The 24779-nt window shown below is 36.1% G+C and overlaps 2 protein-coding genes across 2 annotated transcripts; both read left to right on the top strand.

Moving 5' to 3' along the window:
• Window positions 1-1662: 1662 nt before the first annotated feature.
• LOC126706302 (uncharacterized) lies at window positions 1663-3916 on the top strand. The gene is made up of 2 exons (XM_050405715.1): window positions 1663-1878; window positions 2307-3916. The coding sequence occupies exon 2, from the start codon at window positions 2422-2424 to the stop codon at window positions 3502-3504; it is 1083 nt and encodes a 360-aa protein (XP_050261672.1). The 5' UTR covers window positions 1663-1878; window positions 2307-2421; the 3' UTR covers window positions 3505-3916.
• Window positions 3917-18158: 14242 nt separating this feature from the next.
• On the top strand, window positions 18159-23790 carry LOC126706211 (mitotic checkpoint protein BUB3.1). The gene is made up of 9 exons (XM_050405547.1): window positions 18159-18502; window positions 18576-18706; window positions 19359-19441; window positions 20860-21126; window positions 21603-21678; window positions 22208-22288; window positions 23144-23222; window positions 23312-23412; window positions 23490-23790. The coding sequence occupies exons 1-9, from the start codon at window positions 18383-18385 to the stop codon at window positions 23575-23577; spliced, it is 1026 nt and encodes a 341-aa protein (XP_050261504.1). The 5' UTR covers window positions 18159-18382; the 3' UTR covers window positions 23578-23790.
• The last annotated feature ends 989 nt before the right edge of the window (window positions 23791-24779 follow it).

Here is a 24779-nt window from a genome sequence, read left to right as displayed (position 1 = left end):
GATATATGTTTAATTGTTTATTGAGTTTTACATCAACTGTATTAGGTCGATTTGGGTTATGTGGATGATTATAATTGTTACTAGTCTTTTTAAGTATAGCGTAGATGTGGCTAACTTATCCTCAAACATCGTGATAGATTAGTTTAATCTGGTTTATACATTTTTCAATTATAATAAATCCTTTTGGAGTTCAGTTAACTGCATCCCCTGGTCATGTCAAATTCAGTAAGACACGGCTAGCTATATGGATGAGGTCTTGCTTTCAAGAGCAACACGATCTCATTTTTTGTTGTCCTAAATTGCAAACCAATTTAGTGTCTGTTTGGCAAATATTTTTGCTAACTTATTTTACTATTCAACTTATTTTTACTACTATTCATGGGTTTTACTGCACTATTTGGTATTATTCATGGGTCACACTGTACTATTTCAGCTAACTTTTACCTTTATATACAGTATTTTTAGCATAAAATTTTTAATTTCAGCAAAATAAGTTGATTCCAAATTGACCCTTAAGCCCCCTCTTCATTTGGGAACTTCTTCAAATAAAATTTTTGTGGTTTTATTGCTCTTCTTATGATCAACTAATTATATTAACTTTGTGGACTTGTGATCATTTGTAACTCTTTACTGGGTATCCCAAAAAAAAAAAAAAAAAAGAAAAAGAAAATTCAACTAATAGTCATCACTTTAATAATTTCTACATGTTTAGTTAGAAAAGGGCCATAGAGTGTCCTCAATTATACATTATCATCTTTTCATTCATGCTTATTCTTGAGATACTTGTACCGATCTCTATTAGGAAATTGCCAATTCTTAATTCTTATCTGTCAATTATTTAAGGGAAACAAAAAACAAAGAGGGGAGAAACTATTTTTATGCTCGTCCAAATTCAAGGCCTTAATGGTTAATCATTAATATAACATGAATTATTTCAAATGATATTACAAATTTTATTATATAAATTTTACAAAAGGATTTATTAATTTTTTTTTAAATACAACACAAAAAAAGTGACTAAAACATTTATTTATTATATTATTGATATAACATTAATCACATTAACTAATTGCTATTCTTTTAAACCTATCAAAAAAAAAAAAAAAAACACCAACCACATTAGTTATCATAATACCCGCTTTCATATATATATATATATATATATATATTTATATTTATATTTATATATATATATATATATATTTTTTTTTTTTTAATTTTAAAAATGAGCATACACTTTATAAGCCTTTTATAGTAAAATACTACTAATAGTTTAAAATTATCCATTTATTTTTGAAGGAGAACACATAAAAGGGAATTTATCTAGTTTAAATTTTAAACATATGTTTTTAAGCTAAATTCTAATTTGGTTTGAGCTTGAAATTGAAATAGAGCCAAAATTTATTCTTATTTGCCTCCTTAGCAACCCTATTTCAGATTTAAAAAAATTTTTAAAAATTCAAATTACATCGGGGTATATTACACAATAGATATACAAAATTACTTTGAGAAAAAATAAAATAAAATTCAAGTATAAAATTTCATGGTCTCTCTCTGTAGGGAACAAAAGTTAGAACACAAGACAGTTATAAAAAGGAGCAAACAAACAGGCCCTTAAATAGTTCGCATAACAAGCTTCACCAAGCGCACGTGTGGTCTAACACAAAAGGCCCAACTAGCCCTTAGATCTTAATCTCTGTTTGGTCTTTCACTGTTTACCTTTCGCAGACTCAGAAATATAGAGACAAAACATCGATCACCCAAAAACGAAAACTATTCCCTATTGGGGAAAAACCACAAAAAACCCAATTTAAAAAAAGAAAAAAGAAAAATCGAATTCGAGTCCAGAGCCAATTCAACGTTCTCGTCCTTGTTCAGGTGCGTATCTCAATCTACGTTGTTTCAATGCTCAATTCGCTTTGTGGGTTTTCAATTCTGATTGAAATATCAAATAGGTTTCTTTTACTTTTGAAAAATCGATGCTAAATTTATCAAATTTGTTCAATTTCAGCCAATTGAATAAGTTTGATTGAATCATAGAGTAATTTGATTGTTTGGGTATTTTTTATTTTTATTTTTATTTTTTGTTGTAAGTAACAATGTTTTGTTTGTGTGTACAAGTTTTTTTCTGTCTCTAGAATGTTGCTAATTTTGTTAGGAGCTGAATTTTTTTTATGGGTCTTGTTCTTTTTTTGTTTTAGATATTAAAAAAAAAAAAAAAAAAAAAAAAAAAAAGAAACACAGAATTATAGGTTATAATTGTTTTCTGATGTGTTTTTTATTTTATTTTATTTGTGAATATACAGATGGGAACTTTGTTGGGGAATTAGGGTTTTAGGTTTTGAATTGAAGATAGTGTGTTTTGTCATCTGGGTTTTTCTGGAGAATTGAAAATTGTGTGTGGAATTGAGGAGTTTTTTTATGGGAAAAATGTTGCCCAATCAAAACTTTTCCAGAATTGACACCGCAGAGCTTAAAGCTTTGATATTTAGAAAGGTTGGGCATGAGAGAGCTGAGAAGTACTTTGATCAGCTTGGAAGTTTATTCAGTTCCAAGGTTAGCAAGAGTCAATTTGATAAATTCTGCATTCGGACGATTGGGAGGGAAAATATCCCTCTTCACAACCGGCTTGTAAAAGCAATTCTCAAGAATGCTTGTGTGGCCAAAGTTCCACCAACGAGAGGTATTAGGAAAGTGGGAAGTGCCCTTGACGTAAAAGCTTCAAATGGGTATCAGAGAAATTGTCTCCAATCGCTTTATGGGGATGCCTTTCCTCCTTCTCCTCGCAAGGGAAGGTCACCGGTTAATAGGGATCGCAAGTTTAAGGACCGCCCTAGTCCTCTTGGCCCACATGGGAAACCCCAAAGTGTTGTGTGTGAGGAATTGGTTTCTAAAGCACAAGAGCAGCAAAGTGCGACTGAATTGATTTCTCTTGGTAGCAGACCTCCGGTTGAAGTTGCATCTGTTGAAGATGGTGAAGAGGTTGAACAAATGGCAGGGAGCCCAGGTGTTCAAAGTAGAAGCCCTGTAACAGCTCCATTTGGTATATCCATGAATTTGGCTGGTGCTCGTAAATCTCTTTGTAATGTATCTGTATGTAATGATTATCATCCAGAGACCTGTCAGAACAGTGGTGAGCTACCTGATACAAGATCATTAAGAAGTCGTTTGCAGCGCAAGTTGGAGATGGAGGGCATGAACGTCTCAGTGGATTATGTTAACCTGTTGAATAATGCATTAGATGTGTATTTGAAGAGATTGATTGAGCCATGTATGGGTTTAGCAGTGTCAAGGGGTGGAAATAATCACTATAAACAACAAAACCATCAATTCCTTCCAGGTTTTAGTCAGATGTTACCTGGTAGATACATGCAAAGAGAAGAAAGATCTGCTTACGCATCCATGTCTGATTTTCGTGCTGCTATGGAATTGAATCCCCAAATACTTGGAGAAGATTGGACCATACAGCTTGAGAAGATTTGCTTGCATGATTCTGAAGAATGAACAAAGCTGTATTAGCACATTGATTAGAAATTCAGCAGTGGATGAGATCATGGCATGGGTTGATGTCCACATTTAGTTTGAAAATTCAATCTTTGCATTGATTATTAGTTCTTATACAATTTTGACACACCTAATATGGAATTTTACAAGCACTGCCAAAGGGAATAAGCTCTGGATTTTAGGTTAAGTCGTGGATAAAGTTGATTAGGTTACATTTAGATGTAGGCATTGATGATTGTTGGGGAGAGGGAGTTGTTCATACGGTAAAATGTAAACTTCTAGATACAATTAAGAACCTCATTGTTTGAAGAGTGTAACACCATTTTTCAATGAATTTATCTTTTTCTTATCTACTTTGATGTACCAAGTTATGCATTTAATAAAGCATTATTGTTCAGAATGGTTGCAGTCATTTCAGTTCCCTAGTTAAAATTTTACTGTGTTTAGAACTTGATCTGTAATCAGCTTTTTAGCTGACGTTACTTGATTTGAATATATCGTTCCTCCGTTATAATTACATCTGCCTGCTCCTCCCATGACCACTGTTATTTACATATCTAGAGTGCAAAATGCCAAAATCGCATAAACTCCATGAAACAGTTCCAGGACGGTGGAGATTTAAATTATTATGTAATATGTTTAAAGTAAAATATTCCAAAGCAGAAGCTCACCAACTATTGCATGAAGGTTTAGCCATTGGACACACTAAAATTGCCGGATTTCTTTCAAGCGCAGAGTTCTTGGCTGGACGACTTACTGCTAGGTCCCTTTTTGTAAAGTCTCTTTCTATTTCTGAGAGTTCTAGACTTGTATTATTTTTTGGATTCGTTGGATTTTGGAATTGTACCGTTATAATGGATGTGGGAAATTAGAGTTGGAGGAGCATGTGTGCAGTCATTGCTTCTCTTTTTAGATTTTGAAATTTTGTTTGCCATGCAAGTCAAGGGTTTACTGCAATTTTCAATCCGACACATAGTTTTTGGACTGTGGCAGTTTATTTGTATAATACTTTTACTATGTCACAGCAGATGTAATTTGGACTGTACCTAAATATCATATTAGCTTAGGGGCTAGTTAATCACCATTAGGAGACCATGCTCACCATGTATTAAAACTCTGCGTTCTTCTTCTTTTTCCTTTACAAAGGAGAGGGGATTTGAACCCAAATTATTCTTTTCCTAAAAACGTGTAATTAATTTATGATTCATTTAAGTTCAGCTTGCTAAATGTTACTGTTAAAAATATTTTTTGGAAAGGATCTAGCTAACCTCTAGGTTTCGCTGCATGCTTTTCTGTAGTACAAAATGTGATGATCTGATCTTAAGTTTAGTACTAGATCATTGAGTTGTAGTCTTACAGAAAGGACTCCTTTAAATATCTCACTCTCATCACTAAAACACTAAAAAATTTATTTCAAAAAATCGTTTTGGGAGGCGACTGGTTTAGTTATCATTTAACAGTTAGCAGAAGAATTTAACAACTAATACATCTTTTTCAATATTGTTTTGGAAGCAAGTTAATGAGTATTCATTTTACAGTTAGCAGAGGAATTTGAAACAATGTGTAAGAGCCACTAGCAGAGGTATAATAAGTTGATGTTTGGATTTTCAAGACTGCTTATGGGGCGTTTGGTTCGCTTAATGTTACACCAAGATGGTTATATTCCAATCGTAATTCAAAAATGAAATATTCATATAATTTTTTCATAAACATTTTTAGAAATAATTAAAATTATTATAATAACAAATTGATTGGAAATAACCTCAACACCAAAAAAAGCCAAGATTACCCTTGAACCACAAAATACCCTTGGATGACCCAAAATGACCAAATTACCTAAAACCTTAAAAATACACTTGAAATTTTAAAAAAAAATATATCAAAATACCAATGTAACCTCTAAAATTACCAAAATTACACTAAATCCAATAAAAATGACCAAAATACTCTTGAAATCTCAAAATGACTAATATAGTCTCAAAATCTCTAAAATGACTAAAATAGTCCTGAACTCTCTAAAATGATTTGGAGCACTTTTGAGTTGTGATTACTTCCAAACTATCAAAATAACTTCAATTACCCATTTTTGACATACCAAACTCATCATTGGGGCTGGAGACCAAAAGTTATTAACTGGGTATGAAATGAGTTGTCTACAATATGTCTAGTAATGGTTTATGTTCAAATAATATATGTCCAATAGTGAGGAATCAATTGATTAATGTATATGTTTATTAGTGAAATACAAGTGAAATCATGTTTATTAAATAGAAATATAATATCAAAGTAATTTGCTTCCAGCACTATAGTAATAATAAGTTAATATGTACTTAACAACATGGTTTTCAGATTTGAACCGTTCAAAGAACTGGTAAAGGGAGATGTTCAAGATTTTTAAGGTTGGACCGAGGTTCAACCAAGGTTGGACCGAGGTTCAACCAAGGTTGAACCACGATGACGTCATAATTACTTTAATAATTAATTAAATCCCAAATATAGATATTAAATTTATAAAACTAGCAAAATTGACTAATATATATATGTGAGGGAAATTTAATGATTTTCAAGCATATATTTACAAATTAAATAAGAAAGTTAATAAAATAAAATAAAAACCATGAAAACATTTAAAATTTATGATTAATTTTTGAAGTAAAGTTGAATATCTTTGAAGGATTTTAATTATAATTTTTTTTTTTTATATTCCTTTTAAAGAAATAGAACTTGGTTATTCTAGAGGTGCTATAATAGAGGGAATCAATATTTCCAGTACCTAAAGAATATTTAGAATAATGGAATATACAAATTAGAAACATATTGATGCTTCCTATTAGAAGCAAGCCTTCCAACATTATTTCTTCATTGGACCAAGTATGGCTTGATCACTTTTTAGCTCAAATACAATGTGAAGTAAAAAAGTGTGACTTGTTCTAAACCCTTTCAAAATACATTTAGAAGATATATGGGTGTTCAACATTCTATAGCAAATCGTATAATTATCTCCAATTCATTATCATCGAAGGATGAGGATTCATTAGCAATTATGTTGAAAACAAAGAATGAATGAAAGATAATTTTAGGCTGAGATCTTCATTATTTACATCAAAAGAAGAATTGCTAAGCATGAAAAGCCATAAAATGTTGGCTTCAAGGAGATTTATATGCTTATACAACAGTGGCGGTGCACAACAGAAAAGGCTAACTGTTATAATAGTGCTTTTTTTTTGCTTTGTTTCTGCTTCTTTATTTCATCAATAGACATGATCTCTATTTCAAGTAATTCAGCCTCAACATTGCAAGTGAAGGTTGTGGCCAACCCTAGGAGTATACTGCAGGGAATAAGGGAATCAATTAAGATAGGCCATTCAGTTGCACACTCTATTGTCTCTGCATCTTTGTACCACATCAACCATTTTTTTTTTTTTGCTTCTTCCTCCCCAAACAAAAAAACAAAAAATAATAAAAGTGAGAGCCTAGAGACTACAGTAAACTAAACCAAACATCTGTATTCAGCTCATTCTTATTTCTTACGTCAAAAAGGAAAAACAACAATCCTTCTTATTTGTTTGTTTCTCAGCAACTCAATAGAGAAAGCACAATCGAAAAACTGACCTGGTTAGCTCAATCGAGGAACCACTCTTTCACTTTTCACTCCGATCTTCTTCGAGAAAAATAAAATCAAATAAAATCAAAGCGTGTAAAACACTACTTTCGAACCAAACAAAACTTAAACAAAGAAAATAGAAAAACAAACAGAGAGAGAGAGAGAGAGAAACCTTTGGTTTAGGGCTTTGGGTCGAGGTGAGGTCCGATGAGCAAAAACCCTTCACAAATACGAAAATCAAAATCAGTAAAATTGCAAAGAAATTAGACCCAAATTCATTCTCAATGAAAAATTTTAAATTTGCAGAGAAATTCCCAAACTCTAATGTTAATGCACAAACCCACCATAAATGAATCATAAAAATTATTATCTAAAACTTCCTATCGAATTTTGAATTTATCTGTAAATCAAAGGCTCACAAATCAGTGCCTACACATAAACCTAAAAAAAAAAAAAAAAAGGAATCCAAATTTACAAAGGGAAGGAAACCACATTAAAATTGCAATAATATAACAACAAAAACCACTATCAGAAATCGAACTGAGAAATTTTAGGGCAATACTCACTTGGATGTGCGGAAACTGGAGAGTGACTTTCCCATGGATCCAGGATGGTTTGTTCTTAAAGAGGTATTGTGAGGCAGCCTAGAGAGAAGATTGATGATTAAATTTGGGTTCCAAGGGAGGTGAGAAGAGAAGGTTTTAGGGAAGTATTGGTTTTAGAGAAGAGAGAGGAGAAGAATATGGCATTTGGTGTTCTTTTCAGAGTTGGGTTTTGGGGAGAATGGTAGAAAACTAGAGAGAAAGGATTCAAAGTTGGCTTTGTGGAAAAAATTGACTACGGTTAAAGAGGGTATTGGGTTTGCTTTCCACGATTGTGGAAAAAATTTTGGGCTGCTTATTATTATTACTTTTTTAATTTAATTAATGTTGATGTGGAAAATTGTGAGAGCTCCAAAAGTTTCGGTTATATATATATAATAATAACTAGTCACTAACCCGTGCGATGCACGGGATAGTTAAATAAAAAATAAAAAAATTATTTTGCTATTATAACTTGGCTATAAAAAAATGTTATGGTGATGATTTCACACAATGCTCAATTGCAATTAAATCTACTATTCATCACTAATATAATCTATGTTATCTTGCACATTTGTTTGCATAACAAACAGGTTGTTTTCATCTTTTTAATAAAACAATTTATGATAGAGGAAAGAGATAAACTGTTCAATTGCAGGATGCATGATGAATGTCAACTTTCCCAACTTGTTTAGTGTAAAATGATGTTCTCTTTCCTCTTTTTTTGCACTGCACTACATTTGGGTAGTGTTCAGCACAAAGGATTGTGCAAAACTTCTCGTAATCATAGATGTTTTGGTTGTAAACCTATGCACATATCATAAAGAGTAAATCCTACTTTGGATAGATATATTATACAATTATTTAAATGGTTAAATTAAACAGGAAATAAAGAAGAAAAGTTGCAGTAGCCACAAACTCAATTAGATTTCTCTTGAATAAAATGGTGTTATAAAGTGTTAAAAAATGAAAAAAAAAATTTTGAGAAAGGAATTAGGAATACTTACACTTGAAAATAGAAAAATTGAAAATCTACAAATTCAATGCTTGATAATAGATCTACATATTGCATTCTCATATCCTCCATCTTCTGCAAGTTAATTGGATATAATTAAAAAGTTTTCCCAATAGAACGCTCCTTCCTTTCCATTATGCTTTGCATATTTTCATCCTTACCAAGTTTAAGAAAAGCTCTGTGGTCACTGCATAAAGAATATATGCACAAGTTTTAAATTAGTGATAGAATTAAGGTTAACCATTAAAAAAACCTACAAATGCCATAAAAAGGATTAGTAAGGATCAGCTTAATAATCAACCTGCAAGAATCACCAGACTTTCTAGTATATGTTTAGACAAACAAACTTATTAGTGTCATTTAAAGTGAAATTCATTTGTTAAAATCAAAATCAGAAAATGAATTTCTTATTCACGCATTTGACTCCTTGTATATCAAGGCCTTGTTGTGTCAAAACATCCTTCTCAGTGTACAGGTGTCGGGGACGTTTTTGCGACAAGGGCGCGAAAACGTGAGAAAGGCCCAAATCTCCCCTTGGGTTCTTTAGAAGTGTTTGTTTATGGAGAATCAAGCCCAAAATTCACAATGTATAAAAAACAAAGGCTAATGGTGCTTTGACAAGAGACAATCAAAATGCTAACAATAGAAATGCAGAAAAAGCATAGAAACATAACAGGTCTGAAACTTCGACCCACAGTCACACAGAAGAAGAAATTGAGGAAGGTCGTGAGGAAGAGAGGGAAGGTTCCCCTGTACCCATATTTCCACCCCTAAGGTTCAGAATTGTGAGAATATCTCTTGGCTTAGTGGGTTTTTGCTCTCAAGTTTCAGCTTTATAGGGAAAACGTGGTTTAACAGGTCTGAAACTTCGACCCGCAGTCACACAAAAGAGGAAATTAAGGGAGGTCGTGAGGAAGAAAGGGAAGGTTCCCTTGTACCCATATTTCCACCCCCAAGCTTCGGAATTGTGAGATTGTTGACTGGCTAAATGAGTTTTTGCTCTGAAGTTTCAGCTCCTTAGCTAGAACGTGGCTTATGGTTTTTTTTTTAGTTGAAGAAAGACTCTTGTATTGAGCTTGGGGTGTTGCTCTCAGAGTAAAACCTCCCTCCTTTGTTTTGAATCTGATTGTGGAATTTATATTGAGTTTGGGGTGCTCTAAATGACTGGTTTTTGGTTAATAGAAAAGGCTTTGGACCCCAAGGTGTTAAGCAAGTAGTAATTTTCAGGTTTGCTTTTGTTTGGATAAAAGGAAGGATTACTTTTATCATCATTAATGGAAATGCTTGACTAAACCCTCATTGACTCCTCATTTTCAGTTGTTTCAGACCATTGGGAGGCTTAACTAGATGAGAGCTAGCAGCTGAAGTTGGCCAAATGAGAGTCAACCATTTTTAAAGGAAAAAAAAGGTTCGGACAGAAACTTTGGGCCACAGTCACACAGAGCATAAAAGCTGTTTTGGGGTGGAAATTTTGGATACAAGACCTCCTCCATGAGCTTAAGGTGCTACCAGTGTCCCTTACCCACTTGGTAGCACGCATGGGCTGGGCTCATGCAAAAGGTCCGAAAGGAACCGAACCATACCCTCCAAACCACACTTCCTCAATTTCCCCAAAAAGTTGCATGGGCTTGGGCCATGCTTAAAAGAATAAAATAAAACATAATACATGAATTGGGTATGTAAAAATGTGTCGTGAAAATGGGTATTAACATTAGCCCCCCGAGCACGCTGGTGCTTGCGGCATGTGTGTGAGTAGTTGATGTTTCCCATTGCTTGTAGATGTTGCGGGTTTGGGAATTAGTTCACTCGAAAGCTCCCCTTTTCTTTTTTTGTTAAGAAGATATTGGTCGATGAAGCCTGTTTGTAGAAATGTCGCTAGTCGCGACACCTGCTTGTAGAAAAAATCTCGAACATGGCATGGACCAAAGATGGTTGCTGAGTGTTATCATTTGAATAACTTGGATGTCAAAGGAAATAATATTGGCAGGTTTGTAGCATGTGGGCTAATATAAACCAAAGCCCGTGAGAAATAATTAAGGCCTTTGAGTCTTGGCCCATGTATTTGATGACCAATATAAGGTGCATCCCTAACTTGGCCTTACTTTAGTTTTCATTTTCAACTTGCTTCTTTTCTTTTACCATTTGCATCAAGTTGTCCTCCTTTCACTTATCACGCCAATTGCCAATACACCATATCACGCCACTTTGCTTTAGACCCATCTCATCACTTTGCTTTTCATTTCTCTTTTTCTTTTTGTTTGTTGTTGTCACTCCTTCAGTTGTAAGCTTTATTTGCGCCATTTGCCCATTTCTTCCATTTTGCTTCTTTCAAAATGCCATCTTAAACATAATATGTAGAGCAGCGTGGGTGAGGTTTTGATGTCAATGGAAGAGGGGATCTTTGTTGGTGACGAGAAATCAGAAATAATCTGAAGATCAGCTTGGCACCATTCGTTGTTCTAATAGTTGGGATAGGATGCGAAGCTCACCTTGGTTAGCTTTTTTTTTTTTTTTTTTTTGGCTGATCTCCTGGATATACTCTGTGATGTGTTAATTAAATTGTGTCGTTGATTGCGTAGGATGGATCTTCTTTAGGAAATCACAAACCCATCGTAAGGTACCAACTTATGAGGTTAAGCCATTGCTCTCATTGAAGTAGAAGCTCATGTCGAAGTCGATTCCCCAATGATTTTGATAGTCACCAGGGATGTAAAATAGTTTGTAGCGCAGCCTTGCCTGATATTGAGATGGCCATTGTGTTGTGTTGTAAGTAGAATGAGTAGCATACTTGATTGTAGATTTGAAAAAGCAAAGCCAATTCTTAGCTTGGGTCCATGTGAGAAGATGATGATAAATGAGAGGCTATCTTGAATAATTGGACCACATTGGGGATGCTTCAACTCTTGAGTTGCTTGATCGTTGGTCAATTTGGCGAGATTGTGTTTGCCAAGATTAGTTTTGATGAATCCGCAATCATGAGCGATGAGCGATATTGCTGCCTGCCTTGGGATAGCATATTTGAGGTGGAATGGAGCGAAGATATCACTTGCCGATGTAGTATAGAGATAAGGCATAGCCACTATGTGGGCATGGTAGCCCCCTGTATCGCGTCCTTGTGACAAATGCAAGCAGAAGATACGACCACAAGTTGTTGCTTTGTGCTTGTTGTAATGATGAGGAGATAGTTGGTTGAGACCATTGGGATGGGCGGTAAAATTAAGACACTCAAAGGTGCTACTGATTGTGCAGCATTGAAGCCAAAATTGCCAATGACTATATATAGGAGGGGCGCTCTCAGCGGCTTTCCCTTTCCTAGCTCCAAGCAGTATGCATTAAGACGTGACATCTTTAAGGCCGAAGAAGGTTGTTGAGTGTTGGAGAAGCATAGGCGTTTACTCATATGCAAGAAATTTCATGCTTAGAGTATTATCGTTACTTGTTTGGCCGCTTGATAATTGTAAAGCATCAAGTGTTGAGACCATTGAGTAAAGAAGGTGTTCCATAGCTTTGTTGCTAGAGAGTGTCGGTGTCGAGATTGGTGACTTCACAGAGCGTCTATTGTTTGATCATGGTACTGTCCATCTGATACAAAGACGCTTATGTTTGTGGCAATGGTTTCTTGTAAAATGACCTTGGCATAGACAATCATGATGCCGTTGTTGGGACTTTCATTCCCGAGGCCAATCCCATTGCCAATGCATCATTTTCTGAGGTTAAAGACGTTGTGAACAACAACATAGAGCTGCAATAGATGGTACCATGGCTGCTGCTAATAACTTTGGGCCATTTTTAGCCCGTTTCTCACTTGCGGCTTCGAAGTAAAGAAGAAAGCGATTGTAAGCCAATGTCCCAAAGATGGTGATGTTGGATAGGGACTACGACATTGCTTCAACTTTTTCCTTCGCCTCCTTTCTTGCTTTCCCTTTTTTTTTCGATTGTCTTGTATTGAGCCCCAAGCTTTGAAATTTCGAACTAGTTGAAGTGTGTAATATGGGCTGCTGCCTTGGAAACATTTTCTCTTGTATTTCACCCTTGTGGACAACCCACTTATGTATAGAGCAGCTCGTGTCTAGTTATATTGGTGAAACTTTGAGTTTGTACTGTCATGGTTAGTAGACACAATTTATATTTTGTACAAAGAAACACATATACGATGTCTCAACATGTAATTTGAATTTTGGAATGAAAAGAATGATTTGTACCTCAAGGATGTTAATAGTTTGTATTTTGTACTTTGAGAATGAGTTTCTACCTTTCTTCAATAGGCTATAAGTATGTTCTTGTTGCGAAAACAACTCTTGTATGGCTGTGACCATTTGAATATGTTGAGAAAAGCTTGCTTGGAAGGGTCGAGTGCACCTTGCGATGAAGTAGCATAATTTTGATAGATTATATGCACTTAGTCTCTTGAGAATAACTTGTGGTTGATTGGAAAATTTGTGAATATGGCTTTGCCTTTGCAATAGCAAGTCAGGAGACATGTTGCTTGCTTGCCATGTCTTTGCGAACAAGCTTTGGCTAAGTGCACTTCTCGCTGTCTGTGCACCATTTTTCAATGCTCTATTGACGGACAGATTTGGTTTCACATACAGCAGCTCATATATATTGAAGCTTGGCTCGCCACTTGGTAGTCGACTTATTCTCGTCATGTATTAGGTTGCTATTTCATTAGTTTCAAGAAGCCCCCACATATGGGCTCCGTTTTTGCGCATTGTGGCTCATGGTGCATTTTTTTGTCACCGTTTCATAGGGCTATCGCATTCTCACATACAATGCATAGGCTTGCTAATTTCTTGAGGAATAATTTTATCCTCGCGCATAGCAAATTACCATGTGGCAATGAGGTAGTGATCCGTTGCATCAACTTTCCCATATTTTCAAGGGATGGTTATGTCCTCACATATAGTGGATCATCGCGCTTGAATTATAAGACATTATGTTGGCTTCCCTACTGCTTTGTAAGGTTTGCCGTTAAGAAAATGTTGGCTTTCCCTACTTTGTCGAGGGCATTGCATCCTTGCAAGTAGGGGTCTTGCCACATATGAATGATATGACATCTCGCCGGCTTCCTAATCATTCGGTAGGAATTTCCTTTTGAGGACGTATTGGCTTCCCTACCTTGTTGAGGGCTAGTCGTCCCTCACAAGTAGGGGTATCGCCATAATAAAACGTCTCATTGGCTTCCTAGCCATTTGATAAGGCTTACCATTGAGAGAGTATGTGTTTGGCTTTCCCTACTTTATTAAGAGTATTTTTTACCCTCGCATGTAGAGGCTTTGCCGTAAGAGTAATTAGTTAGTTTTCTTGCGCTTCACAAGGTTTCTCATTAGAAGAAAGCTTTGGCTTTCCTTACTTATTGAGAGTATTTTTTACCCTCGCATGTATAGGCTTTGCCGTAGGAGTAATTTGTTAGTTTTCTTGCCACTTTGCAAGGTTTCTCGTTAGAAGAAAGTGTTGGCTTTCCCTACCTTATTGAAGGCATTGCACCTTCGCATGTAGGGGTCTCACCATGCTTGGATAACATGATAGTTTGTCGGCTTCCTAGTATTTCATAGGGCTTGCCTTCGAAAATTGGTATAAGTGAGATTTATTATTGTCGCTTATGAACAAGACGACAAAGTGACAAATGATATGTTTCTTGATGAGTTTGGCTACGACCATTGCCATTGCTTTTATTGAGTGGATTTCCAGCAACTAGCATGTGATTTTTGAGCTTTTTGACTTCAATATCTAAAGCGAGGTCTAGCAAAGAATTCTTCAAAGGCACGCGCACAAACCCTTCTTATTAGTTGGCTTAGTTGCGGATTTCATTTGCAAGAGTTGAGTGACAATAATAATTTTCTTGAGGATGACAACATTGGCGCTTCCCTCTTCAAGCATAATCTTGAATTCAATAATGATTAAGGTGTTGGCATGGCTTGGAATGCATGCGCTTGTTGCGACTTGAGATATATGAACATGCCATGGCTTGGCGTGCACGAATCGACCAAGATTTTGGATGCGTGAGCTCATCATAGCTTAGCGTTCATAAGCGTGTTACAGCTTCGGTGAAATGGAATTGAGTTCGAATTTTCTTTGTCGTTGGGTGATTCGAGAAGGTTTCCGTTTCACCCTAAGTGCAAATGTGATTTATATTAGTAAGTGATAGTCATGGCCAAGCATTAGCACAAACAACTTGTAGAAAATATTTTGACAAAAAAAACTTGAAGGATTGAAATGGTTCAAGCGATATATAAAAAAGATGAATTAGTAAGGAGAAAGTTTGAGAGTCTTAGCTTAAGCGTACTTTGATAATAGCATATCGCTCGTATGACTTCAAGACTTGGCACATGGAATGCCGCTACCTCATGGCTTGGTATATAAAATATCTAGCGACTTATGGTGGGCCATTTAGCTATAGCCTTTAGCTGCGGCAGCCCCCATATGCTCAGCGCTGACACGGCAACAATACAACTTAATGTATGGTATGTCGCTACCTCAAGGCTTGGTGTACGGAATGTCTAGCGCCTTGCGGTGGGCTATTTAGCTATAGCCTTTAGCTGCGGCAGCCCCCATATGCTCGGGGTTGACTTAGCAGCCACACAACTTGATGTATGGTATGTCGCTACCTCAAGGCTTGGTGTATGGAATGTCTAGCGCCTTGTGGTGGGCTATTTAGTTATGGCCCTTGGCTATTTGGTGAAGACTTCGTTTAGCGGTGACGCCAAAAAAATATTTAGCTGCGAAGGGTCACACACAGCGTCCACTATACTCGTCCCAAAACGAGTTAATCATCCGCGACAGCCTCCATATGCTTTAGCACTAACCCCGACAACGATACAAACTCAACAATAAAATATGCTGAGGAGATGTTGACAATGAACTTTTAGTGTTGTCGTTGGGGGTTCTTGGGTTGGAATTGATGTTTAAAACTTCGCTTTGTTGATTATTAGTTGCATCCTTCCTTCCCTTTGCGGTCAGACTTGCAGCTCACCATTTTTTGCATTTTCAAGCTACAACAAAAACGTTCATGAATATCATATAAAGCAAGAGATATGGGATAATTCCTCCATAAGAATGATAGCTAAAAAATAATATAGACGAGTGGAAGAAAATTTTTCCCTTGAATAAGAAAGTTGGTTCTCCCTCCATCCTTCACTTCTTGGATGGCTTCTGGAGGTTGTAGCGATTTCGTCACATGATTTGGAGCACCTCCAGTAGCTCAAAGAGCTAAGGATAGAACTTTTTCAGCCCCACTTCACCATGCTCTTCTTGCGCGGCAAAGCATTATACGGTTTCTCTTGGAACGATAAGTTGGTGTGAGAAACATCATCTTTTTGCTGGTTTTGCATCTTCGAATACATGACTTCTCTTGTTTCAGCTGCTTGACTCCCCAGTGGAGTTGCCAAAATGTCGAGGACGTTTTTGCGACAAGGGCGCGAAAACGTGAGAAAGGCCCAAATCTCCCCTTGGGTTCTTTAGAAGTGTTTGTTTATGGAGAATCAAGCCCAAAATTCACAATGTATAAAAGCCAAAGGCTAATGGTGCTTTGACAAGAGACAATCAAAATGCTAACAATAGAAATGCAGAAAAAGCATAGAAACATAACAGGTCTGAAACTTCGACCCACAGTCACACAGAAGAAGAAATTGAGGAAGGTCGTGAGGAAGAGAGGGAAGGTTCCCCTGTACCCATATTTCCACCCCTAAGGTTCAGAATTGTGAGAATATCTCTTGGTTCAGTGGGTTTTTGCTCTCAAGTTTCAGCTTTATAGGAAAAACGTGGTTTAACAGGTCTGAAACTTCGACCCGCAGTCACACAAAAGAGGAAATTAAGGGAGGTCGTGAGGAAGAAAGGGAAGGTTTCCCTGTACCCATATTTCCACCCCCAAGCTTCGGAATTGTGAGATTGTTGACTGGCTAAATGAGTTTTTGCTCTGAAGTTTCAGCTCCTTAGCTAGAACGTGGCTTATGGTTTTTTTTTAGTTGAAGAAAGACTCTTGTATTGAGCTTGGGGTGTTGCTCTTAGAGTAAAACCTCCCTCCTTTGTTTTGAATCTGATTGTGGAATTTATATTGAGTTTGGGGTGCTCTAAATGACTGGTTTTTGGTTAATAGAAAAGGCTTTGGACCCCAAGGTGTTAAGCAAGTAGTAATTTTCAGGTTTGCTTTTGTTTGGATAAAAGGAAGGATTACTTTTATCATCATTAATGGAAATGCTTGACTAAACCCTCATTGGCTCCTCATTTTCAGTTGTTTCAGACCATTGGGAGGCTTAACTAGATGAGAGCTAGCAGCTGAAGTTGGCCAATGAGAGTCAACCATTTTTAAAGGAAAAAAAAGGTTCGGACAGAAACTTTGAGCCACAGTCACACAGAGCATAAAAGCTGTTTTGGGGTGGAAATTTTGGATACAAGACCTCCTCCATGAGCTTAAGGTGCTACCAGTGTCCCTTACCCACTTGGTAGCACGCATGGGCTGGGTTCATGCAAAAGGTCCGAAAGGAACCGAACCATACCCTCCAAACCACACTTCCTCAATTTCCCCAAAAAGTTGCATGGGCTTGGGCCATACTTAAAAGAATAAAATAAAACATAATACATGAATTAGGTATGTAAAAATGTGTCGCGAAAATGGGTATTAACAACAGGCACTGATGGGGCAGGATTATCCGAGAAAGTCGCAAGTTCATCGATCTAATGAACATATTTTGCATCATTAATAACTCTAAAGACTAATCAACAACACACACACACACACACTATGAGTGTCACTCACACTCATGGTCATATAAAACCCCTCAGAAGAAAACCCAGCAAGTTAAACTGTAAAGCAAATGAAAACCCATAACAATGAACCCATATATAAATTTCCGTTCCGTACCTAGTTCTGTAAACTTTCAGCGTCAACAGACAGTGAAGAAGAAGCAAAGTTTTGGATGAAAGAGTGAGGCTCGTGAATTGGGTAGCCAAAAAAATCCTCCATGGTTTGGGTTGTGGAGTCCTCATGTTGATGAGCCTCATCTGACATTGAAAGTTGCGAGAGACTTGGAGGGCAGCGATCTGTGGTGGCGGCAATCTATGACGGCGGCAGCGACTGTGAGAGAATCTGAGTTTTGAAGATAAGGGTGAGTTTTAGGTTTAGGGGAAGGAGATGTTAGTGAGTGAGAAGAGGAGAGAAGTTTTCGTTTTTTGGTTTTAAAGAGGCTTTAATGTGTATTTGGTGGAGGCAAAAATTAGATTTAATTTTAAATCAAATTTAAAAAATAGAAGAAAAAAATTAAATACTGATATGGAAAATTGTGGAAGTTTCAAAAACTTCGGTTTTATATATATATATAGATAATAATATATATAGATTAACCTAAAAAAATAATTTTGTAGTTAAATTAAAAAAAAAAAAAAATGTAATGAAAACGAAGGCAGAGAGGTCCAAAAAATTAAAAATGTCACCGCCAGTGTCCCATGTCTCTCGTTTGAATTCAAATTCCTCACCCTACCAAATTTAAAATATATATCTTTTTCTCAAACGTACTGATTGAGATCCGAAATCATACAAATCAAAATCCCATCTCACTGTTTTTATTGTTACTCTTATATTTTCAAAACCACCTTCCCTCTCTCTCTCTTCCAAAACCCTAAAACTCACACTCTCACACACACACAGTGAGTGATAGACTTGTGAAGTAGGCAATATCGCCGATGACAGCTGTCCCAGCGCCGACGCCGGGGCGCGAGCTCTCGAATCCGCCGTCCGACGGCATTTCCAACCTCCGCTTCTCCAACCACAGCGATCATCTCCTCGTCTCCTCCTGGGATAAGGTATTGCTTCTCTCTCTCTCTCTCTCTCCCTCTCTCTCTCTCACTAACATTTCGTATTGTTCCGATTGGGCAGAGCGTTCGACTCTACGACGCGAGCGCCAACGCGCTCCGCGGCGAGTTCATGCACGGCGGTCCCGTGCTCGACTGTTGCTTCCACGACGACTCTTCTGGTTTCAGTGCCGGCGCCGATAACACTGTTAGGCGGTTAGTCTTTATTTATTTATTTATTTTATTTTATAAACATTTGGCCCTAATTTTCTGTTTGGTAGCTGAGAAAGTGCGGGAAACGAAATGGAAAATTAGATAATATTGAAGCCGATTTATTCTATTATACGGTACTAATATAAAATACAAGTACATTCACTTAACTGAGCTTAGTACAAATTAGTTGAGAGTTAGTGAGGTTTTTGTTCTCTGCCCTAATTTGATGTTTAGTTGCTGAGGTAATGAGGGAAAGGGAGAGAATGAAATAGGCTTCACTGAGTTGAGCTTAGTGAAATTAGTCAATTATTATGGTTTTTGTTGAATTAAGATTTTTAATATAATTTAATAGCTTTGGAGTTGAGTTTTCACTTTCGATGTTCATAAATTGATGTGTTTTTTCTTATTTAGAGTTATGTTAAAAAAAATCAGCATACATTTTGCTAGTTGATTTAACCATTTGCGTGTATGACTAAAAAATATATAATGAGCTTGTGACTATCTCTGTCATTCTGAATTTAGCTGAAGCTTTGCATTGTTGTCTTTGAGTTTGAGTTCATTACTTCTATCTAGTTTTTATGGCCTGTTTCTGATGTTGATTATGATTTTGGAGACATAATTTTTCGCTGCTTAAGATTATGGGTCAATGTTTCAGGCTTGTTTTCAGCTACAATAAGGAAGATATTTTGGGAAGGCATGATGCACCTGTGCGTTGTATTGAATACTCTTATGCAGCAGGTTTGTTTTCATAGTGCTCATATTCACCTTTGCCCATCTAAATTTTCTTGTAGTTGTTTTGCTGGTATGTGATGATTTGGAGGCCGTTGCAGCTTCTGTGTTTGATGAATTAATAACGGTTTTTATTACAAACCCTTTCAAATCTTAAACGAACCTGAATATATATACATTCTAGTATTTTCAAAAATATAAGACTTTTCAACCACAGGTGTGTGAAATTATTGCTGAAAAATGTCACTTAAGGCATCATTGTTATTTACCCTCTCTACTGTAGGTGTTTTAATTAAAAGTGAAGGTTTAACAGTTTCAATATGCTTTAGTATTTAGCAACTCAAAAAGTCACTTTATCTATTTTAATAACTCACTTTATAATAATACACCTAACATCAAAGGTTCTATTTTTACATTCATCCCATTAAAACAATATAAACAACTTATTAAAATAAAATAAAACTTATCCCACAGAAATTCATAGCAGCTAGCCATGTTCACCACCACCACCACCGTGGTAGCCACAACCCACCGTTGAAAAAAGAAAAAAAAAAAAACACAAGAACGACAACAACCACCCAAATGTGACAAAAATTCAAAGAAAATTGAACCAAGCCAGTAATTTCTAGATTGGGTTGGTTCTGTTCCTCTGTTCATGGTTGCATAAATGGTATTTCCACCTCCCTTTATAATGAGATGGGCTATGGAGGGTAAGGTTGTGGGTTCAAGTCTTACAGGGTGTGTGTGTAATTTGAAAAAGAGAAAAAGAAAAGAAACATTGCTAGGTATTAAAGTTACACTCACACTCATTTCTTAAGTGCCTGTATTTGTATCCATCTTGAGGACTTATAGGGAAGGGGAGTTAAGAAGTGTCCTGGCTAAATTCTGTTCTTGGCATCAAAACAAATATGTGGGTTGGTGGCACATAGTAATTATAGTATAAGATAATGATTTTAAATAGTTGGTTACAGTGTAAGAAATCAATTATGCCTGGTAACTGTGATACGTCTAAACTATTGTATGGTTTTATCTTCTGCAATGATTACTATAAAGGAAAGCCAATGTGATTATTAATTTATGATAATTTGACAAAAAGTTCTTTTACACGGTTTTGAGGTCCTTTAGTCAGTTTTAAAATTAGAGTTAGGGATGCTTTGTTGGATTAGTTGCATTGATTTTCTGGGTGCTGTTCAATGTTAAATGGTATTGACTTATTAATTATGAACCCAAGTCATTACAAATAGATGCAGTTGCCAATTCATCATATAAGATTCTCCTACATACAGGGTATCAACTTCCCTTTCTATCTTAGCAGTGTTGATTCTATGATTGGCATCACTTAGTAGTCAAATATATACCAGTCAAACAGAGCCATTTTTGTTTCAATTTACAGCATTTAATATTTTCTCTTCTGATAATCATCTCAGGGCAACTAATCACGGGTAGTTGGGACAAAACTCTGAAGTGTTGGGATCCTAGAGGAGCAAGCGGGCAGGAGCGCACTCTTGTTGGGACATACCCACAGCCGGAGCGTGTTTACTCGCTTTCTCTTGTTGGACATCGTTTAGTTGTAGCAACTGCTGGAAGACATGTAAATGTCTATGATTTGAGAAACATGTCTCAACCTGAACAGCGAAGGGAATCTTCATTAAAATACCAAACTAGATGTGTGCGCTGTTATCCCAATGGAACAGGTAATTTTCTGACCTTCTAGTGTTCTGGTGCACTGACAGTCTTTTCCTTATGTCAGTTTGCAGTAAAAAATACTAGTAAAATCATATGGCTTTGTGCTTAAACACCATCCCCCTTTTCCTCTCTCTGTCTCTCTCTCTCTCTTAATTCATTTATTCTCTCCATATTTAAGAAATAAGTCAACTATTTACTTGAATTTGCTATACTTTCTTATGCTGTATTTTGAATTCCAGTTGACTACTATTGGTAAACTTACCTAGAAATTTGTAGCATACCTATTTGCTAGTGTGATAAATTCTCTGATTCAGATTGCCCAAAGTGGACAGTTAGCTATAAGATTGTATTTGGCCAACAGGCTGTTTAATCACAGAAGGGTTTATAGCAATTGGCTAAAAATAGTCCACAGTTTGTCTATGTGATGCACTCTTGATCTCTGTTTCTAGGATTTAATTCCGACTCATTTGAATATTATATGCAGGATATGCGCTTAGTTCTGTTGAAGGCCGAGTAGCAATGGAATTTTTTGATCCTTCAGAGTCTAGTCAAGCCAAAAAGTATGTGTTGAGCTATTGATGCACCATTGAGAAGCAGAAAATTACTTGAATAATGTGCCTTCTATTCATCAACTTTTGTAGTTTGTCCTGGTTCCTTTGTGTTTCTGTTAAATATGCAAGGTATTCCTGAAATGGAGCACTTCTGCTGATGCATTATCAATTATGATGTTTCTTGCATACCCTTGAATGTTTCCAGAAATGAATATTTATACATATACATAAGAGGTGCAAAATAATTGAGGCATTTTAAATCTTCCCTATGGCTCTGCCTGTGTCTATCTATTTACAGTTAAGAGTGTCATAATTGTGGAGTGTACTGTTGGTTTTCTACAATTACTGGGTGCATGGTATCACTTATTAAACAGTCTTGGTTAAATGACAAGCATGGTCATGTTGTGTGCCATCATCTGTGGATGGTCCTCTTAGGGGCAGTATTGTATGAAATGCAGGCATGCCTATATGTTTATTTTATTCTGCTGCATGCCATTCAGCTATCATTTTAGTAATTTAATATATCAGCTTTTTGCAGGTATGCATTTAAATGTCATAGAAAATCAGAGGCTGGAAGGGACATTGTCTACCCAGTAAATGCCATAGCATTCCACCCTGTGTAAGTTTTTACTTATTTTTGTTCTTTGTGAGTTGAATTCTAAGTCTTGTAATTATTGGAACGCATAAAGGATAGGCCAAAAGTCCAATATTCTATATCAAAAGAGTAATCTTTATGATTTAAAGAATTGTTCATTCTTGTCAATTTAGTTTCCTAGGTATAATATTCTCCCCTCTCCTCGTGTGTGTGTGTTAAAATTTATTCTTAAAAAAAAAAACAATAGGTTAATCCCACGTTAGAAAATAAGTGAGTTAAAGAGGTTTAAAGTTTGTGTTGTGTATCTAAGAGCTAGGCCCTTTTGGATATTAAGCACTGTCAGTTTCTTTAAGACCTTCTCTTTCTCCGTGTGTGTGTGTGTGTTAAAATACTAAGTATTCTCAAAAAAGAAAAAGAAAAAAAAAAGTTTCCTAGGTATAACTGTCCCATGGTTTATTGCTCAATTGGATACAAGAAGAACATGCTCAGATTGTTGCACATAAAAGCAAGAATCTGGTCTCATAATAACTGAGAAAGTGATGGCTCATAGTATAATATAGTCATCATTTAGGGATTAATAAAGAAATTGTTGAGCTGAAAGAGATCTGAGTAAATCAACTTGGGAACTTGAGTTGATAGATGATATAATTAAAAAAAAAAAAAATACATTAAGCAAATTTATAAATAAAGGGAATTTACAGATTTTCATATGTTCTTGCACTTGATTGGCTGATGTGAAGACTATTGTAAATTTGCAATTAATAAACTATCTTTGCACTGGGGTAAACTTCACACCCTGAGATTAAATGTAGCAGCTTCTTTCTGTACTAGTCAGTACTCACATAGTTACTGGTCCATTCTTGCAAATTTGATCTGCAGATATGGTACATTTGCAACTGGAGGTTGTGATGGTTATGTGAATGTGTGGGATGGGAATAACAAGAAGAGGCTGTATCAGGTAAAATTTTGCTCATGTGATAGTAATATCTTGTTTATATTGTGGCAAGCTTGAATTTTTTGTAATTGCTATTTTCTCTTCTTATTCAGTACTCAAAATATCCGACAAGTGTTGCAGCACTGTCATTTAGCAGGGATGGCCGCCTGTTGGCAGTGGCATCGAGTTACACATTTGAAGAGGGAGATAAACCGTAAGATCAACTCTCTCTCTCTCTCTCTCTCTCTCTCTCACATATTAGCTCTAATGTATTGTCTTATCAATTTGCAGTCATGAACCAGATGCTATCTACGTTCGCAGCGTGAATGAAATAGAGGTCAAGCCTAAGCCAAAAGTGTACCCTAATACTCCCGCATAACTTGCTGTGTAGAATCTCCTTGTTACATAGTAGTCTGGACATATTTTTATTTTTATTTTTTAGTATTCTGTGATGCTTCAGTTCTTCCTAATGAAGCTTGTGAAAACTTGATTCAGAAACTGATGTCTTAAGGAGATGAGCTATCTTTTAACTTCATATTCTTACCAAGTTCTGAAATCAAGAAAATGCCGAGACTTGTCGGATATTTTGAAATTACAACTGGCAAACAACCAAATTGAAATTCATTAACTCATGCTCAGCCAAAAAAGAAAAGAAAAGAAAAGAATTTCACAATAGAAGTGGAAAAACATATAGATGCCGAGACTACAAAGCAACACTGACACCACATCACAAGCTTGTCTAACATACACTAGGAATATGAGTAGTATATTCTTCAGCAGCACCCCATTCAAAGCTCTCTTCAACCTAGTCTCAAAGGGTTAAAGTGCCAATTCAGCCTTGTTAAGAAGCAGGGTATGTGCGACTCCAAAAGGTCTCAGGTTTTTTTTTTTTTTTTAATCTGAAACAAAAATCAGTTTCTGAGGCCTCAATAGTGAATTGGGGATGAGGGATGGAGTAAGAATAACATGAGACAAACCAATCACTCTTCCTCCCAATTCTGGATCTTAGTTTTGTAAAGATCATCCTCTAATCACCGAGCCACAGTTTTTGTTTACCAATCCTACACGGTACGAATGAAGGGAGGAATCCTACACGGTACGAATGAATAGAGGATTCCAATTTCCAATAGTAAGAAATGTACATGTTTGAACTCTATATACATTTTCCACTATTGCGTTACTATTTCTGGCTATAAGAAACAAAAGCAAGATATCATTACTCCTAAGCATGCTTTTATTTGTTCGTTAGCTCTTCAAATTTAATTAACCATAAGGGAGTATAGTTGCTTAGGACTTACGGCTACAAGGATAGCTTATTGTGTCTATTTTGTAGAAGTCAAATTGAGGTGAAAGACTATTTATCTTTTGAATGCCATCTAACACATTGACTACGAAGATATTTTAAGATGTCTGATGCATTGACGGGTTAGAAACTGGAATGCTGAACTTGATTGGACTTTTGAGGACCTTGAAGCCGAAGGTAAGAGCTTTCAAAAATTCCATTTAAAATAGAGTTCTTTGTAGTTTTTGGAGGATTGCTGTTTCTAATTCTAAAGTGTTTCTAATTTTAGACTGCTTGCG

The sequence above is a fragment of the Quercus robur genome, chromosome 11 (genome assembly GCF_932294415.1).
Source record: "Quercus robur chromosome 11, dhQueRobu3.1, whole genome shotgun sequence".
NCBI classification, from domain to species: Eukaryota; Viridiplantae; Streptophyta; class Magnoliopsida; order Fagales; family Fagaceae; genus Quercus; species Quercus robur.
Note: the sequence above shows the minus strand (reverse complement) of the source record. Positions and strands in the feature narration are given on the sequence as shown.

Bases quoted from the DNA above. Each gene is read 5' to 3' on its own strand.
- LOC126706302 (XM_050405715.1), top strand. From the start codon at position 2,422: ATGGGAAAAATGTTGCCCAATCAAAACTTTTCCAGAATTGACACCGCA.
- LOC126706211 (XM_050405547.1), top strand. From the start codon at position 18,383: ATGACAGCTGTCCCAGCGCCGACGCCGGGGCGCGAGCTCTCGAATCCG. The intron at 18,503-18,575 runs GTATTGCTTCTC...CCGATTGGGCAG, and splicing joins TCGTCTCCTCCTGGGATAAG to AGCGTTCGACTCTACGACGC. The intron at 21,127-21,602 runs GTAATTTTCTGA...TATTATATGCAG, and splicing joins CTGTTATCCCAATGGAACAG to GATATGCGCTTAGTTCTGTT.